The 18,794-nt window shown below is 42.0% G+C and overlaps 1 protein-coding gene and 1 long non-coding RNA gene across 10 annotated transcripts in view; both read left to right on the top strand.

The window, feature by feature from the left end:
* LOC125763414 (CUGBP Elav-like family member 2) overlaps positions 1–14,749 on the top strand; it is a 258,303-nt gene extending 243,554 nt beyond the window's left edge. For 8 of the 9 annotated variants that reach the window (XM_049426602.1, XM_049426600.1, XM_049426598.1 and 5 more), the window contains 6 exons: positions 1,350–1,528; positions 7,389–7,680; positions 9,562–9,735; positions 11,383–11,412; positions 13,247–13,402; positions 13,648–14,749. In XM_049426602.1, the coding sequence (XP_049282559.1) occupies positions 1,350–1,528; positions 7,389–7,680; positions 9,562–9,735; positions 11,383–11,412; positions 13,247–13,402; positions 13,648–13,919 (1,103 nt within the window). In that variant the 3' untranslated portion in view covers positions 13,920–14,749. The remainder of the gene's footprint in view (positions 1–1,349; positions 1,529–7,388; positions 7,681–9,561; positions 9,736–11,382; positions 11,413–13,246; positions 13,403–13,647) is intronic. The other variant, XM_049426605.1, reaches the window with a different exon arrangement.
* Positions 1,535–6,040, top strand: LOC125763647 (uncharacterized). The gene is made up of 2 exons (XR_007418386.1): positions 1,535–2,194; positions 2,268–6,040. It is a non-coding gene; the product is annotated as an uncharacterized LOC125763647 (long non-coding RNA).
* Positions 14,750–18,794: the final 4,045 nt, after the last annotated feature.

Below are 18,794 nucleotides of genomic sequence, written 5' to 3'. Positions count from 1 at the left end.
CACCATAACCGGATTACAGTTGTCACGATCGCTCGTGTCTTTGTGTTCGTCTAAAATCGAATGGCGCCCTATAATGCCAATAAAACCAAGAATTCTTCCAACTTTTTTTGTTCTTGGTTTTAAAAGACGGTGTACTTACAGCTTCAGCATATCTGGCATACGGCGAAGCTACTGTGGCTTTGCACATATTCGCCACATAACAAAGCGTATCATAATCACCTCCACTGTTCTGCTGCAGAATAGACTCAAAATATGAGGCGCACATTTCGAAGGTTTTTTGCTCCTTTTTGTTCTCTGCAATCGAATCGACTTGGTACGTGGAGATGAAATTGAAACGAGTACTTTTCGTTTCATGGCGACATAATCTTCCCAAGCGAAAGGTGCTCACTCGCCATCGCCACCGTCGCATGGAAATTGGACTCATATTTTCTGTCCATTATGCTAAGAGAGAATGCTTTTTCAACCTATTTCCCTGTGGAGGTAGCTGTCCGGTGTTTAAGCAGCGGCATGATCTTCATGTTCAGTGGTGTGCAACTTTTTGGTGGATTTTTTTGTTGGTTAACATCATAGGTATGTTGTGGTGACCATTTGCATAACAGACCCATTTTTCTTGCCCATTTCTAGCTAGTGGCCTTTATTAGGTTTGAATAAAAATAAAAGAAAAAGTTCCGAAACGTTTTCCCTTTTCGGCCTTCGCGTGGATTTAAAACGCTTAAACTAGCAATTTTAAACTGCATCTTATCTCCAGCTCACACCCTGCTTTGGTACGTGTTAGGTATTCTAATGGAAAAACAATTCATCTCGGGTAAATGCGATGCACATCGACGTACGGTGGAAAGCGTCTGTGGTCCATGCTGTACTTAAGATGGTGTCTGGACCGCGGACTACTGTACTGTGAGGTGTAGCTGGAGTTTCCTGCACTTTAAACAATCAACAGATTGTGCGGTATAATTTCACCATTATGAAATTTTATGTGGAAGGAAAAGCGAAGGTTAGCGAATGTGGTGCGATGGGTATATGAAATGTACAGCATTTTAAAACAAGCAATCTACCTCGCATAGTCGTAAAACATCTGTTGCCATAAAGGAAATTTTAAGTGAAAGTTGCGAACTTTATATTTTTTATATTGTAATAAAACATTTCTAAAATTTAAGACTTAAAAAATAATAGGTAGTATTCCTTTGAAATATTAGAAAAATATTATTAATAGATTATGTTAATCATTGAAAATAATTAAAATTTAATTTTTCTACCAGGTACCATGCGTCTCCATTGAATGTTATGAAGCACTAATCTGAACCATTTTTTTTCTCTTTCTCTCTCTTTCACTGTCTCTTTTCCCATTGCAGAACGCAAGCTGTTCGTTGGTATGCTTAGCAAAAAATATAACGAGAACGATGTTCGACAGCTGTTCTCGGGCCACGGCACCATCGAGGAGTGTACGGTACTGCGTGACCCGTCCGGGCAGAGTAAAGGCTGTGCTTTCGTAACATTCGCAACCAAACAGGCCGCGATCGGTGCAATTAAGGTGAGTGGAGATGCCCCAGACCCATTGGGGACATCAAAAAGTCTTTACAGGCGACCAGCAGTAGTAGATTCGTCGGTAAATGATTAATGAAAGTGTGAACAATTAAAAGCTAAGGGTGGTTGAGCCCATATTGTTACAAATAGCAGGAATTAATCCTTTTTCTATTTCAAGTTCACTTGTAAACAGAACCTCCCCGGGGGAGGGTTGAGGGGTGAGTTTCATGGTGAAACACGCAATAAGTAAAACCATAAGCTCTGCAGCAATTTGTGGTTGAGACTGGCACGGTGAAAGTACGCCACCGTCCTCCTCCCATCCGTTCGGCCGTTCGGATCGATGTATAAATCATTTTTGTATTTGCAACCATAAAACACTTCATACACTCGGAGATCGGACGATTGGATCGCCTTTTTATGTGTGCGGGTGCGAGTGTGTGTGTTGTTGTTATATCCCCAACACCAAAGCTAGAAGTACGCGAAACAGTGTATATCTTCTAGCGACGATTCACAACTGTGTACTGTCGATGATGAGAGGCAACCAGAAACCAGACCACCCTTTGGCGAGTGCGACAAGGTGAACTATTCACGAGGGTTGGTCGGAAAAGCAGGGTTCGAGCCACAAACCTCCGATTTGATTTATGACTTCGAAGAAAGGGTGATAAGCGCTGAGGTTGGTTGGTAACGGGCCAGAGGGAGGCCGGTGGTGCGAGATAAAAAATGGGTTATTTATTTATCGCTTTCAGCACCATTCATGATCGGTACGACTAGTGTGCTCTAGTGTGTGCATGGGAGTTGTGGAATCAAAAATGGCATATCTAGGCAGTGCCACCAGGCCACCAGCCGGTGCCGGAGTTCCTCCAATCCTCCATTAAGCGCTGGCAAATGTATCCTGCACGATAGTACGCATCCTTCTATACATTATTTATATCTATATCAGTTTAATGAATGCTGCTGATGTGGTGTAGCCCTAGCGATGGATAAACTGAACGGTTTCCCCAGATACGATGCGATCGAATTTCCCAAAAACCACGCGGTCAGTTAACACAGTAGAACTTCCAAATGTGTTTTATATATTGATGGATACTTTATAAACAATTTAAAGAGCTGGATTATATTTAAATATTTTATGTAGTTTTTACTATAATTATTCATCAACTACTCAAGAATTGTTTAACCCTAAAATGTAATGTTATGAAAATAAAGCAGTCAAAATATCTCATCCGGTAGTTCTAGTGTTAAAGTTCATAAAAGGACGTGTTTAATTAAAGAATGTCCCTATTGTAGTTTCATGCATATATAAGTGATATTAAATTTACCACCTACCGTTAGAAACTACACAGTCACAATTAACGACCAGGAACGGTTATTGGGTTGCACATCACTAACAGTACACATGGTGCAATTAGTAACATAATAGCGTCACATTTGATGACTCGTATGTATTTTTTTGTTTTCCCAATCTCTCCTCTTTGGATGCACTTTAAATTTGTAATTTGATACATTTTTCATGTGCACGGTGCAATTAACGTGTTGATTATAGCGACCAGTAGCAACCTGCAATAGAAATGAAAGATGAAACAGAATGGGCATATGTATGTGTGTGTGTGTGGAATAGAAAAATCATTATCATTAAATGATCAACCGGTATCGGTACCCCTTTTCCCCGTACGAAATTGTGCTGGCCCCGTGATCCGGTAATGTGTGTGTGGGGACAACGAGATGCCTAAGTGAAATCGAATTAATTGCTACGTTTAATTAAATTGAAAATATATATTTTCCAGGAACATTTTTTTTTCTCTCTGTGTGCTTTCTGCTCACTGAATCGATTGATTGAGATTTGGATTTGCGTGCGTGCGTTGGAAAAACCCCCAGCTCGACTACAAATAGTAGCCACCGGCCACAAATGCCAATATATCGATTGCATTTCATTTCCCTTTAATGGTAAATGGTGTGGCGTGTATCTCTCTATCCCTCTCTCTCTCTTTCTGTGTATTTTGTTTACCCTTTTTGGGATGAGAAACAGAAGCACAAAATTGTCCAACTGAAAAACAAAAGGTGCATCTTTTTGATGCCCATCACTCACGTGTGTTGAAGGGACGGTGGTGGATTGTGTCTCTCCCCTTTCCCTCTCAGGCTTTGTGATGATCGGTTGGATCATCAGAGGCACCGTGAAAGGATTGAAATGTTTTTAATGATTCGTTAGCCTTACCGTGTGTCAGGTCAACCGGAATCCGGAATAGGTGTGTGCATCAGGGGGACGGTCAGGATGATCAACGCAAACCGAACAAACGATTTTATGATTGATGATGTGGAATTAACGATTTTTATTATATTAATCTGTTAGTCAGCGGTTGAATGAGTTATTACAGAAGGATTTCAATTATTTTATCATGCCTCGTTACGATGCGAAACGCGTTATGACGAAACGCAAAAAGAGGAGATTTGCTTCACCTACGAAGAAAGTAGTATAATTGATAATTTGTGCTTCAAAACTTCAATATTATAAAACTGTTGTTCGAAAAAAGAAAAACAATTTTTGCATATTTACGAAAATTTGTTGCCTTATTCTTGTACCTCACTCAACCTGCTCATAATAAAGCAAAATTATGCAAATCACGCCGTAGGTTCGGAAACATAAAACTAAAATTAAGTTGTGGTTTTTTTTCCAATTTACTTTTCGTACTTGACCCAGCACGATAATAATGGAATATTTAGATTCATTTTAAGTGCTTCCCAAACTTCAAACAATTGTTTTACATTTTTCGCTGTTTTTTTATGCGATTTTGCTATCTTTTTTCCAACTTTGCTTTTTAACTCTCTGTTAATAATCACTTCGATTTTCAGAGATAATGATGCATATTTTAAATGTTTTTATTCACATCCAAAATGCGAAAGCAATTGAATTCGATAGTGGTATTTTTGATTTCCTTTTTTTCTCCTTTCTGTAAGAAAAAATAAAACACAACAAAGCGGGCAGGATGTGAATAAGTGTTTTACATTTAGCCTTGAGCCGCCACATTGTCTGTGACTCTCATCATCATGATGCTGCTGTACAGTAAAATTTAATGATGGTCAAACCGTCGATAGCAGCAGCAAAAAGTGTGTGTCTTTGTGTGTATTTGCCCTCGACCGACATCAAAAACTCTCGTGACTCGGACATGGAAAAAGTTCGTCTTGATCCTTGCCACTTGAAATGTTGATCCGTGGCGCGAGACACGCGGTTCAACGGCGCCCGGCCACAAACACCGAGCCAGCAAACCATTTCCATCCTTTTTTTTTTCATCCTGCCCGACGGCAATGGCGATGGGTCCCCATTAGTGCAGCAACATTGGCACCGCAGCATAACGACATGCAAAACATCAATAACAATAATCATCGTTTATGTGATTGTGATGGTTGTTTTGTGGATGGTTGTATTTTTCGTTGTCGTTGTCTCTTTCTTCATTCTATCTTTTACTTTTTATTCCGATCCCACGGAACATGTGTACAACGTGGGGTTATGTGTGGCAAGGAAAAAGAGGGTGAAAAAAACACAACCATTATCACCATCAAACCAAACAAACATAGCACAGAAACTCGTCATCTTTTCACATTCGCCCCAAAACCGACCGAGAGTGAAAGCGTCAAAAGAGCGTCCGTTTTTTTTTTGTTATTCGTTTTAAGAAGGTGGAAAATCGTATTTTATATGGTATGATAAAACTGAGCAGGAGGGATTCCTTTTTGTTGTGTCAATGCTTTGACGTCTGCTTCTTGTTCCCGCCGTTAATAGTTTTGGCTGTAGGGCATAAAGAAGCGACATAATACGAGCCAACTTTCCTTTTGCCGAGCAATAGCATCCATTTCCTTTATTCCGGTTTTTTTATTACTAAAGAAATAAGCAAAAGGAAGCGATCGTTATGATTTTTTTTGCTTTTGTATGTCGCAACTGTGGTTTGTAGCTTCACAAATGTCGACGCGACGCGCAAAGAAGGAAGAAAGATGTCGTGCGTTAGTATCGTTTGTGTTTTTTTTTGTGGCTGCAACTTGTAACGATTATTTCTTATAGCTTTCGAATTGACATCGGTGTACGGTACGGGAGTTTTGGATTTGAATTTGTGGGGTGGATTCCTTACCGTTTTTTTTTGCTTCCAAAATAATATTTCCCCCCACCCGCTCGAGAAGTAAATGTAATTTTTATTTTTCATAAGCTTATAATTATGTGCACATAAATGCGTTGCTTCACGAATTGTAACGATACCGTACTGTTACCGGCGTCCCATTATGGGGTGCTTTCGTCAATGGAGCGTCATTAGCACACGGGCAACAATGTATCCAGCCGGGATGGAAACATCCCGGCAGGGAGGCATTTTGCCCTTTGCTATGCGGTTTGCTACAGGGACACTTGTCAAGACGAGCTAATGAGCCCTTGTTTAGCAGGCCCTTGTGGTGCTTTTATACGTGTGTTTTCGCTAAAGATATTGGTGTAAAATTGGTGGTATCGGGAATCGTGTGTCGATGTATGTATGTCTCTTTTTGTAGCAAAAAAAAGATAACAAACCCGCATCAACATAACACCACCACCAAAGACGACACACTTGGGATCATCCAACGAAGAAAAAAAAAACGAAACGCCACGGAACGAAACGTTCTATGTAAATTTTATGATTTTTAAGCACCACCCGGGTACTCTCGCTTAACATACACTTCTTCACGGATGATGTGTACCTTAACGTTCATGCCACCACGACAAAGAAACCACGTGTTTTCTCACCTTTCCGCGCCACTTGCGTTTAAAGGAAAGCGTTATTATTCCGGTGCCGAAGAACACGAATGACATGGAGACGAACTCGCTTCTACTGTTACGGCCAACAATATATACCAGGCTTCTTCGACACGTTTCTCGGGAGGAAGAGGAATTGCACGGGCAAAGCTGTGTTTGCCCAAATGTTGCACCTGGGATCGACTTACCGCAACAGCGTCGGAAGCGTGACACGGTCATTAAGTATAATTCGGCTAGAAATTAACACTCACATTTAACGAAACGACCGTGTAGAGCGGGAGTTTGGATAATCGCATTGCCGTTGTTTGGTGGATGGTTTAAAGTTGACGATATGACACGAACGTGTTGCTACCTATCTTAGAAAGTACGGGAAGAGGCTTTTTTGGGCGACACTGAAACGATTGGATGCGATTGTTTAAATTGCTCTATTATGTTACGTGTTTCAAGCGTTTTGAAAAATATTTTGGAAACTTCTAAGAAATAATTCTATTTTCTTTTTAGTTCCATTAAACGAACGCGGAAATATTCTTATTAAAAATACAGGCTTCCCCCGAGTTACGACCCACTCGAGATACGACGATTCGTAGATACGACGATTTTGATCTTGACAGTTGACAGTTGTTATTTTGCTCAAATTGTCAATTTTTTTAATTTTCACCGGCAATCGTTAAAATTTAATGGTCTTCACTGAGTATAAAAATTAAATTGTTGGAATAAACTTATACATTTTCAAAATAAATATTTTAAGGAAATACTGAAAAGATCAATTAATATACTATTCAAAACGATTTCTCTATTATTTTTTTCCTTTAAAAAATGTAAATAAAGCTTTCGACTCTCTACGTATGGTTATAAACGATGTATTTTCGACTTAAACGACGATTTCGACTTACGCCTTGCTTCGGGCTCTTTTTTCGGTCCCAAATACAGTCGTAACTCGGGGGACGCCTGTACAAGCAAAAATCTATTCTTTTACTGCTTTGTAAATTAATCATTCCATTTTTAAACCACGTGATTCCTTTTCTAGAACCGTAATTCGTAATGTTTGAAGCTCTTTTTCACCTTTTTAATATACTTTTTCCCCCCTTCTTTCACTATCCCACAGCATCTACATCAGAGCAAGACGATGGAGGGCTGTTCGGCACCGCTGGTGGTAAAGTTTGCCGACACGCAGAAGGAAAAGGATGCCAAACGGATGCAACAGATGCATTCGAACCTGTGGAGTATGACCGGCATCAATCAGCCGATCACACAATCGGTAACGCCCCTGACCGCATCCGCCCATCCGAACCCACCGCAACAGCAGACCCCGTTCCTGGCCGCCGATGCGATCTCCCCACCGCTAACGCTGCTACAGCAGCTGCAAGCCGTCGCGCAGCAGCAGCATCTTCTGCAAGGTACGGTTTGTTCGTGCTGAATTCAAACTCCAAGTCACGCAGCGCCAGTGCAACAGTTCGCTTGCAAAAGAACCGAGTGAGAAGTGAAAAGGAAAGATTTATCACTAAGAAGTCAGTCTCAGAATTGAGTTAAAAAGGGAAACCGTTGGAAAACATTTAAATAATCAATCATGCTTCCCGGTACGTTCGCCGGGTAGCGGGACAGAGGTGATAATGGTTCGAAACGTAACTTGAATGAAGCCGACGTTTGTAATGCAACGACAGAGATTACTAGCCCTTACGGCCATACCGGTTAATCAAACAAATCAGATTGGCTAATCGATTTAAGCCACCATCAAACTACCCGCCTAATCGAGCGCGCACAGGATGCTCTGTTACATAATTACCTGTTTCTAAATTCCTTTCATTCGTGGCACCCAGTCCGTACTGGAAACGTCCACAGAAAAAAAACGACAAACCCTCCGTGCACATGTCAAACGTCCGTTGGAGGCGTGGAGTTTTCCCGTTCGTATGGACGCTGATTTTCGTGCTACGGTTTTACGTTCATTATGGGGCAGATTTTATCGCTTTCCAACGTGAAAATCACCGGGCATGGTAAGCATGGAGTGCCCAGACACACACACAATCGCTCCACTTTACCATGCCGTCGGAAAATTGTCCGGCCAGTCAGGCGACGATCTGTTCCGAATGTCCTCTGTACCACGCAATGTGTGCTGTTCGGTGCCACAGTATGCCCGGTACACAATAACTTTTCTCACTTCTCAATCCTGCCAGTGTGTGCGAGCGATAGTGTCGAAAAGGCGCAAAATGACGTCGGTTCCCGTACCACATCCGGTGGCGTGAGCCAACGTTTTGGGGGAGAATGAGCTTTACCCGGTTCGACGTCAATCGCTGGTCACCTTCATTAAAACGTGGCAATTGCTGAAAGGATCACCGACACCGTCTGTGCAGGAGCAGCATCTGTACTGACGAACAAATGGCGACCCTAAAAAAGGGGGCGTTCATGGACAGCAAAAACCCGTTGGCACTAAATGGGAATTAGAAATGATTTAATATCCACGTGCTCTGTACCGAACCCTAAGAAGTTTGTCGCAGTCGGCAAAAACGCCCCCCGCCTCTTCAGTTGGAGGGTCACACCCTCCCCAGCACGATTGGGTGGAGGATTTTTCCTTCTTCTTCGTTTATTCATTCCAACCAAGAAGGAGCTCTTTTAAAAGGAAAATCATGACAAAACGGTGACTCGCCACACTTAACTCACCCGCCGTCCGTTCGATGATGGGCTCTTTATAGTTTTGTTTACGGCCACTTTTGCGGTTGCTGTGTTGTGTCCACTCACAAGAGCACTCGCGCTTGTCGGTGCATGTTGTTGGCATTGTTCGATGGATCATAAATAAACGAATTTAACGCACGTGTCACGCACGAAGAAGAGGTGGTGGCACTGGTCACTCGACTCGACTGACTCTGCGTTTCCTTTTTGTGGTTTTTTTTTTGTTCGGTAAAAATCCTTCCTGAGCTGACTTTCAAGCCGCAAAGCTTGAAACGAAAGGACGTAGGACGTTGGTCGTCTTCTCCGTGCCGGGAATCCTTACCGCAATGGTTTTAGTTACCGATTCGCTGTCGGACTTGCGTCACCAAATCGTGCTGGAGCCGTTGCCGTCCTGAAATGAAGCAAAATCGGTTCCTGAGCTCCGAAACAGCTCGTGACGAAGATGAATGGGTTTTTGGGGGGGATTTAGCGATACACGCGCGCGCGTGTGTGTGCTTGTGTTTTAGTGCGTGCCCGGCAAGGATTAGCTTTTGATATGGTATTTTCTCGTTCTCATTCTCGGAATACGGCCAACATCGTTGATGTTCGCTTCGGTGCGTGAATCTACACAACAGGACTTAGCGCCCAGACTGATACGACCTCCGCCGCCGCCGCAAGCCTTCTCGCACCCATCTCGTTGCAGAATCTGGTAACGCTAGCCGGTATAACGCAACCGTCGCTGCAAACTGCCGCCGCAGCAGCTGCACAGACACCGGCGACGGCCATCAGCAATGCAGCGACATCGTTGTGTAAGTATTTTCCGACGTTAATTTGTCAAGCGTTGCTTGACGTTTTGTTTTGCAGGAAAGGCTTCTCGGAGAAATGCAGAATATTTAAAGGAGCAAAGAACATATTTTTCTTACAAGAAATGAATCGACGTTAACATGATTGAAACGCATCGTAATTGTTCGATAAAGAAGTTTTCCCTGTTTGCAAAATGCAGTACCTTGTCAAGAACACTTACGCCAGGACACATCTGAGAGCAAATGGAAGCTGTTGAGTGTTCTACCTAAACTTTAGCATTTACTTCACCAGGATTAAGCGTACGGTTATGGTGAAACTTCCCTAGAAATTTGCAAGATCCCACTGCAGACGATCCCTCGAGTGTTTTCCACTTATAATGTGAAAAATGCAACATTTCCACAACGAGTAATCCTTGTCCAGAATATACAAAACCGGCATGTGCCATAATGTAAACTTTCCTTCAAGTGCACATCACTGTACTTTTGGAGTGGGACCATTTTTGTTTCCACTTGTGTTACCTGGTCTACCGACTCCGTTGCGCCCCCTGCTCGCGTCGTCTATATTCTACGCCGACGTCCCTTTACGAATCTCGGATTACTCATTGAGTCGCAGTTCCCTTGGTTTCGACCGGATATTATCCCTCCGCCGAACAAAAAAAAAAGCACGTAAAAAAGTAAAATTAATATCGAACGCCCGCAACGCACGAAACCGAACGCGGAACGGTCGAACGAAATCATAACAGCAACAACAATGTCCCATTAAAACAGTCGTAAAAGTTATAAAGATGAACGATTTTACTTTTATCTGTTTTATGGCTTCTTCACCTGTGCACCCATAGATTCTATGGGTGAGCATCGACACTGCCGCGGTGGTGTGTATATCCCTCGGTTTGTTGTTGCTGTTGCCTATAGAACGGCACGCCGTCGTTCCTTTCCTTTCCCTTTCCTGTTCCGCTCGTGTTTTGTTAGCTTGTTGCTTGTTTGGGCCGTAATGGAGGATAGCAATCATCCTTCCTTCCATAAAAGTGTGCTCCTTGTCGAGGCAATAAACGGTTTTATGATCACACCGGAATGGATTCGCCAACTGTGCGGACCATCGCCAATGGGTGGGCCCTGAATTTAGTGGCGAGGAGGAAGGGGAAGGAGATGGCACCTAAGTGTGCACTCCCAACAAGAGGTAAACTCCGTACCCTCCTTCCGCCTGGGGCTGTGTGCTTATATTAAATTAAATTAGTGTCGATTCCAAATTCCTGACGAACGAGCACGATGATATCACACAGAAAGGTGCTATGTGGTTTTTGGCACAAAGTAGAACAGTCATGGAAAATGATTTATTTTTTTTACTAAAGACTCCTCTCATACAGTGACATCGATTAGTTTAAGTGCATTTTTCACTATACCGCAAAAAAACGTATTATGTGATTTCTTACCAAAAATCATTCTCTTGTCTCTCTTTTCACCGACCCTGTCCAACAACAACGCCGTCAACATGATTCGGCATCGGCACGTTTCTATTAAAAAAAATCCAAACTACTTCCACAACTCGATTGCTCTTTAACCAAAAAAAAAAATACGGCACTGTCGAATGCAACTTCTCTTCACACAACTCTTGTCTCGCAAAAATCGGCTTTTCCCTCCGTACCGTACTACCAGCCGGTCTGTTAGGGAAAACAGCAACGTCAGGTGAGCCCCGTACTACAGTGTTTCTCTTCTATAAACGACCCTTCCCCGTTAAATATCTCATTTGTTTTACGGAATGCTAGTTTTCGGTTGGAATGAGGTGTTCTGAGATTTACCCTATCGTTTTTTGCCCGGCCTTTTTTACTTACTCTTTTACATTTTAGTTTTGCGTGTGTGTTTGTGTGTAACTTTTACAACCATTCTTCCAAACAGTGTTCTATGTCATTTGCTGACCATTTGTGGTTTTTGTGCTTTTTTTTTGTTTTCCTTTTTGTTGCTCTAACGAAAAAGGACGTGTTAATAACCTATAAAATAGTTTATATCTTTTTTTTTATTATTTTACACTTTTGGTTTGCGTTTGTGATGTATTTATTGTTTTTTTTTATTTATTTGTAAATGCATGGTCTTTTTATTCTTTATTTTAAGTTAATACAATGTTAATAACTTGATTATATCGGTTTAATTTCGCTACATGTGTTTTTTAGTTACTAGCTTAGCTTTTACTGCGTTTCATACACACCGAAGTGTACGTATACTATATATATGCTGGTATAAAGCAATCAAAACCATTTCCAAAACATGGTCATATAAGTGTACAAATTTTATCCATGTAAATGTGATCAGCGGTTGCAACCATTAACATAAAAAAAATCGAACCATCCCAGAGAACGCAAGGACACATGTGTGAAAATTTAATTCGTACCCTGCCACTGAACCCTTTTAAAAATCGTTAAAAATTTAACATGACGATAATTACCCACTTTGCCCACGATACACTCATATCATTCTGGTACGCAAGGACAAAAAAAAATCACACGCTACTGTCCCCCGGTTCGGTTCAAAATGGCGTTGATGGTGGTTCGGTCATCCGGTGTAGACGGATGTAGACGACCCCATAGTAATTATAACTCGATATAACCCGAACGGTTCGCATCGTTCATTATCGTCGTTCCACGCTCGACACAACATCATTGCAATGCAGAATCGAGTAATGTATCCGTCATAACTTTTGCTGAAACTAACCCAACAATACCGTCCTGCGGAACAATTCCGATTGACCACTTACCGTGCGTGGGATGGTCATCGCCGGGAACTCTCGTTGCTTTTTCTATCACGCTGTTGTTATCGCACATGTTACGCAGCGTCGTTGCCCGTCTGGTTGGTTCGTCCTTTATCGGAACTCGCCAAGTCTGGTAGTGGCCGTAGACAACAGAACCGTACTGGCGAAATGAGTGGAAAAACTCGCATAAAATGCATAAAAATTTAATTAGACTACCTTACTACCGCCAGACGATCCGATGGGTTGTCTGGAAGTAATAAGCACGTTATATGTTAATGTTTTATTTTTAAAAAAAAACTCTCCTTATAGTTATATCACGAACTGTATAAGCAAAATTAGCTGAATTGCTATAAGTTGCTGCGTTTCTAAAGCGTAATTCATTCAAATTATTTTTGCAAGATTTGCATGGCTTATTTCATTCTTCCCCTTTGCTTGACAGATACCGGTTCCAGTTTATAGAGTTGTACATTATTTATAAATTTAGTGTTTTATATATCGTTCTTTAATCGATTCACCTATGTTTCATGGTAGTTTTGCAATTTTAAGATACAATTGTTCAATTTTTACTTACCCATATATCGTATCTGGTTTTTGGTTCGGTTTTGGCTTGTATGCAAAGAAAAATTCAAATTCATTTAACTACTTTTAACTCATGCTGTGCTGCACCCCGCCGGATAATGAGCTTTCGTTTACTAATAGAAATGGCGTTCTATTTTATTTTTTTTATTTTTTACTCTTGCGTTATGGCGTTCCTCCTTTCACCTCCCGCTGCAACAGGGACTACCGGAGCAGATACAGCCACCAGCCTGACTTCGTACGCCGCCTTACCGCAGTATGGTGCAGCAGCAGCCACTGCAGCATTCACCCCGACGCCTTTAACCACGCCGACGCTAGCGCAAGCGGTGGCTGCCGCCGCAGGAAAGCAGATTGAAGGTATGTATATGCTTGCTTGCGCGCCTACATCCTTAATACCCGCCACTCCTTAACCTGAAGGGCCGTTGAGACTGTCCCTGCACAAACGTTGAGTTTAGCTTTGGTGCTTTGATGCCGTCTTTATAGCCTTTGCCTTATTGGGATATTTTTAGTTTAAAGTTTCTTCTCCAACTCCCACTTGAGATAGAGCGGATTCGGTTGGAAAACTTATTAATTCGTTGTGTACTCTTGTGTTCGCCACCCAGGACCGGAAGGTTGCAATCTGTTCATCTACCACCTGCCGCAGGAATTCACCGACACCGATCTGGCCTCAACGTTCATGCCATTCGGAAGCGTCGTATCGGCCAAGGTATTCATCGACAAGCAGACGAACCTGTCGAAGTGCTTCGGTTTCGTGTCGTTCGACAATGTGTCCTCGGCCCAAGCTGCCATTCAGGCGATGCACGGGTTCCAGATCGGCACCAAGCGGCTGAAGGTACAGCTCAAACGCTCGAAGGATGCCTCGAAACCGTACTAGGATTTGGAGCAGCTGGCGACGACAGTGAATGCACAGTTGCTCAAGTACTGTGCGGCTGCCGTCGCCACCGCCACCGCCACCATCATCGCAAGCGCAACAATCAACCGCGGGGCCATCAATACGTCCAGCGGCATCAAGCACACCAGCAACAGCAGTAGCAGCTTTGCCACTGCAAACAACCTCAAATTTTCCACCAGCACCACCAACCGGGATCATACGTCGGGGGTCACAAGTAAGTCGTGAAAGAGAGCGAGAGAGGAGAATAGTGACGACCCAGGCGGTCGCTACACAACAACCTCGAATGTAGCCGCTATAATCGCTTGTGCGTTATTGCAACAGTTCCGCTCGGATCGACGAAATGATCCGTAAGTCGTTGCACTAATAAACGCCACACAGTTATGATCATCCTACGCAGAGACGCCACTATTGTGCCCTAATAGCATACAACCAGCTGGACGCAAAATCGATAAGTTCTACAATTATAAGAGGAATGTATCATATAAGTTTCGATTATTTGTTTAATGTTACGAAATTATGTCGGTTGATCGATGTACAGCTACGAAGCGGAAAATGTTCAATGTCCGAGCGACAGGGTTGTGTTAGTTTTTGATGTAGGCACGGCACGGAAAGGTGTGCTAGAAGAGTGACTGCTTAGCGTAGGTACTAGGCCTTTATTCTCAAACGAAGAAAGTTATTGCGAGCTTGCGATTTTGTAAGGCGGTTGTGGAAGTTTTGAACTGATTTTCATGTCATACGGCCATTTGTTTGCTCTACGTTTCTTTCTATTCGCGTCACATTACTCACTACTCACTGTTATATTTTACTTGTTTTGATTTGCGGTTTTTGCTTTTTTATTACTAATATTACTAGTTTGAACTTGATTACCCATCGGAATGGATGTTTTGTTACCTATAGAAATGTTTTGATTTGGTATTGATTATTGTACGCTCATCGTACATTTTTGTTTTGTTGCCTTTAATGGTCCATTTCATTAGCGATTTTGAGCATGAAGTAAATGAACATACACACATTTGATTTATTTGTTTAAGGTGTATAAGGTCTGTTGAAGTCGAATACTGATGCTTCAGCTAACAATGAACGTTGCCGTTCTTGCAAGTTTTAAGCTTTTCTTTCATTTGGAACGATACTTCCAATACCTTCTTGTGGCAGACATTAAGAACGGCAGCAATAGAATTTGTTTACGTGTTTTGTTTGTTGCATGTTACACCAAATGCCTTTTTTGTGAGAAAATCCTTTTCTTTTTGTAAAAACTGCATGTGAATACACTTGATGAGTGTGTGTGTGTATGTGGCATATACACGATAAGGAGCATATTGTATCAATTATAAGATGGTTTTTGGTGTTAATTTTTTAAAAACAAATATTTGTTTCATTATTTTACATATTTAAATACACGTTTCTTTGTTTCCATGTTCCTAGACACTACTAAAAACTGATCGCTGTTGCATCAATATTGTAACGACTGTCGACAATCGCCTTTTCTTGCAAGGTGACAACAGCACTTTATACATCAAACACTATTACATTTCAATCATTAACGTTTGCTTTTAGGTACTAAATTGATTTTATTTGTTGCAATACAATTTGTTTCCTTGTTGGAATGCGATCTGTAACCTACTATTTTATTGAAAACATTACTAAGCCTTGTTTTTTTTTCTGTACCCATACGGAGTTATGGGAGTTTTCTTTTTTTTTTATTAACTCTCGTTAATTTTATCTTTCTTATTTCAACTTTACATTATGTTATACAATTAATATGTTATAATCTTTTTTTTTTCAAACATACGCGCACTTCAAGAGTGAAAAATAGTTCAAAACTTACGTACGTCAGGATGTCATAAAATGCCTCCCTTGTAATGTAGTCGACGGAAACGAACTTAAGTCAGAAGCCTAGTAGATGTTTTTGCACCTTTCGTCGCGTTTATCCTTCTGTATCGGTGTGTTCCTATTGTCAACCGAACGTCGATCGGCAGTGAACTAGATGTGAGGATTAGGATGGTGAGGATCGCCGAGATCCGGTTCCGTTCACTATAGCTGTGTTGATGTATCGAAGAATCAGCGTTTGTTCGATGTGTTTCCGTACTTACCGTTGTCGTATGTATGCACGTGAGGAAAGGGATTTTTGATTTGTGTGTGTATGAGCGTAACCGTAAACCCATTGTACCGAGACGAAAACGGACGAACAGCTGTACCAAACAGGCAGCCATGTGCAGGAGCGCAGTACACGTTTATTACGTGGAACAATCAATATTTCCTTAGGAAAGACACGGAACGAAGCGTAAGCAGTTTAAATGTAGATGGGATTGCAAAACAAAAGAGCACTCTGATATGTTGTGTTGCGTATATTACATGTATAACTATTTATGTACAATCGAATTAAATGTCACTTTTCTTCATCATGCAGCTCGTTTTGTCACAGTACCCGCTGTCCTTAAACACTGGCAAAACATTTCTACCCTCCGGCGCACACCGTTATTGATTTCGTACAACATATTGTAATGTGAACGGTCGGTGAGATCGATCCTGCAGTTTGCTATAGATGTTTGCTGAAACCACCATCCAACAAACACACACACACACACTGCACGCGCCGTTGAATTTGCTTGATAATTATTATAATTTCAAATTACAGGCGTAATTAGATAAATTGATAGAGGCTCGCGTACGGTTGGAAAAGCCTGGGAAGAGGAGGGAAAACCGTGTGTGGGTACCGATAACCACAAATGACATCCCGACCGTTGACCACTTCGGCTGCCACATTCGATATAATCAGCTGCATTTGGCTCTAGCTCATATTTCAAAACCCGTTGACCACCGTTGGCCACCAAATCCTAGCGGTTACAAGGTGGACAAAGGGGGGTGAACGTTTTGGATGGAAAGCAACAAACTCTCCCCTAATGTACTACGGGCATGTGTGTGCATGGTGATGAATTTGTATGGCCTCTCGCGATAGTTTATGGGGCACGTCATCTGATCTGTGATCTGCGCGTTGCCAAAGGATATTCATATTCATCCACCGAAACCAATATGCGTGCGGTTGATGGTGTTTTGGTCGGTAAGGGAAGAGACACACCAAACCCGGAACAAAATTGTACCGCGAGAAATTCTCACTGTAATTAGTTGGCTGTTAGCTACAGCAGGTAGAGGAACGAAGAAGGTACACAGCCACACACGCCCAAACGCGCACATCCGGTTGGTATCAATTTTCATTAACGCGGAATTAGCGCAATATGAGTAATGGAACAACCCGCTGGTGTGGTTTTGTTTGTTGAAGCTGGTGTTTTGTGTATTTTGTATGCGTCAATCGTGTTGGTCGTGCGCGGTCTGCATATGGTTCACGACGTCACAAGACACCCATCACGATTGGACGGTTAGTCGTCCTGTAGATGCGTGTATGCATCTTCTAAGACGATGTCCCAGACAAGGAAGAATGTAAGGGCATGTAAACAATAGCTCATCAAGCATAGAAAATTGTGGTCAAATCAGGCCAACAAAGAGGACCCCCTTACTACAATGAGGAATGGTTCGTGCGCGGGAGTATAATGGAACCAACTAATTTGTACAACTTCAACCCACTATTGTCACCTGCAACGTCAATGGCAGTAATAATTCGTACGAGGTGTGAATGTGAGCGATAGAGCCGTGATAGTTACCTCTAATTTAAACCCATTGATTATGATTAATTATTTAATTATGTAAATCCGACAAGCCAGACGCGCGCGAACTCTTGCAGTGTGTGGGTGTGTGGATGTCCTTTTCTGCGCAGCGTGATAAGGAGACGCGTGCGTGTGTGTGTGTGGTTATTTGTGGATATATGCAACGTATTATGTCACAAATTCGACATCCCACGCCACTTGAATCCTGACGATGGTGCGAACCTTCGACAGTTGATTAGGTGTTAAGTTTTGGGCATCACATTCAATTAGCCCCCCGTTGGTAAAACGGCAACTGGAATGTTTGCGAAGGAAATAGGATCCTTTATGAAGGGAATTGGTAACCATTCCGTTGGGTTAGATTGTAGCGAGCCACACGGAAAAGCAGACAAATTAGTAGGTAAAGCATGTTGGCTGGGAAATCAATATGTACGAACCCAATCATTACCCTTCTGTATGTGTTTCGGTTTTTGGTAAATTGTAGTTTCTTCTTCACTTTTGTATAACGAAGATCCGCTCGGTAATGCGTTGTGAGGGTTAGAAACAGCTCAATACCGTCCGTTTGCTTGGTGGCAGAAGCGCGTATAATCTTGTGCAAGAATCTGCTGCACAAAAGATCACCAACAATTTATTTCACTTCTAATTAGTTCAGTTCACAGCAAAAGAAAATCCTTTCTTTATAACAACTAAAACAAAAGAAAAGCGAACAAATCAATCCACACTAATGACTGAATAATATTAAAGTGGTTGATGATAACACATGGTGCAAATGTGGTAACAAGAAAGGACATCCCCATAATTCAAAGCTTTTGACAATTGTTAATACCAGGACGTGTGTTGGATGTGATCGGCGGTGGCGAATACAAACCTGTGTGTAAATGTTAACTGTAGGATAAACCAATTTTGGCACACCGAAAGCCAGCCCGTCAGCGAAATAGGCCAGTAGAACAGTTCGACGTTACTGAGGTGCAGACGACGAACAGTCGTTTGTTTTTCTTCTGCTGGTGTGTCTGTGTAGAGAGAGTGTTAATGAATTTCATCATCGATCACCCATTTGCCATTTAAAAACAAAAGAACCCCATCATTTGTAATGTACAGTGTAAATTTGCAAATCCCGGTGCAACAACACATATGTATGTGTAATCCGTGTGCTCCCGTGAAGCATAGGTCAGCACCCGGAGGGAAAAACAAAGAAAACGGC

Source organism: Anopheles funestus, chromosome 2RL (assembly GCF_943734845.2).
Source record: "Anopheles funestus chromosome 2RL, idAnoFuneDA-416_04, whole genome shotgun sequence".
In the NCBI taxonomy this organism is placed as follows: Eukaryota; Metazoa; Arthropoda; class Insecta; order Diptera; family Culicidae; genus Anopheles; species Anopheles funestus.
Note: the sequence above shows the minus strand (reverse complement) of the source record. Positions and strands in the feature narration are given on the sequence as shown.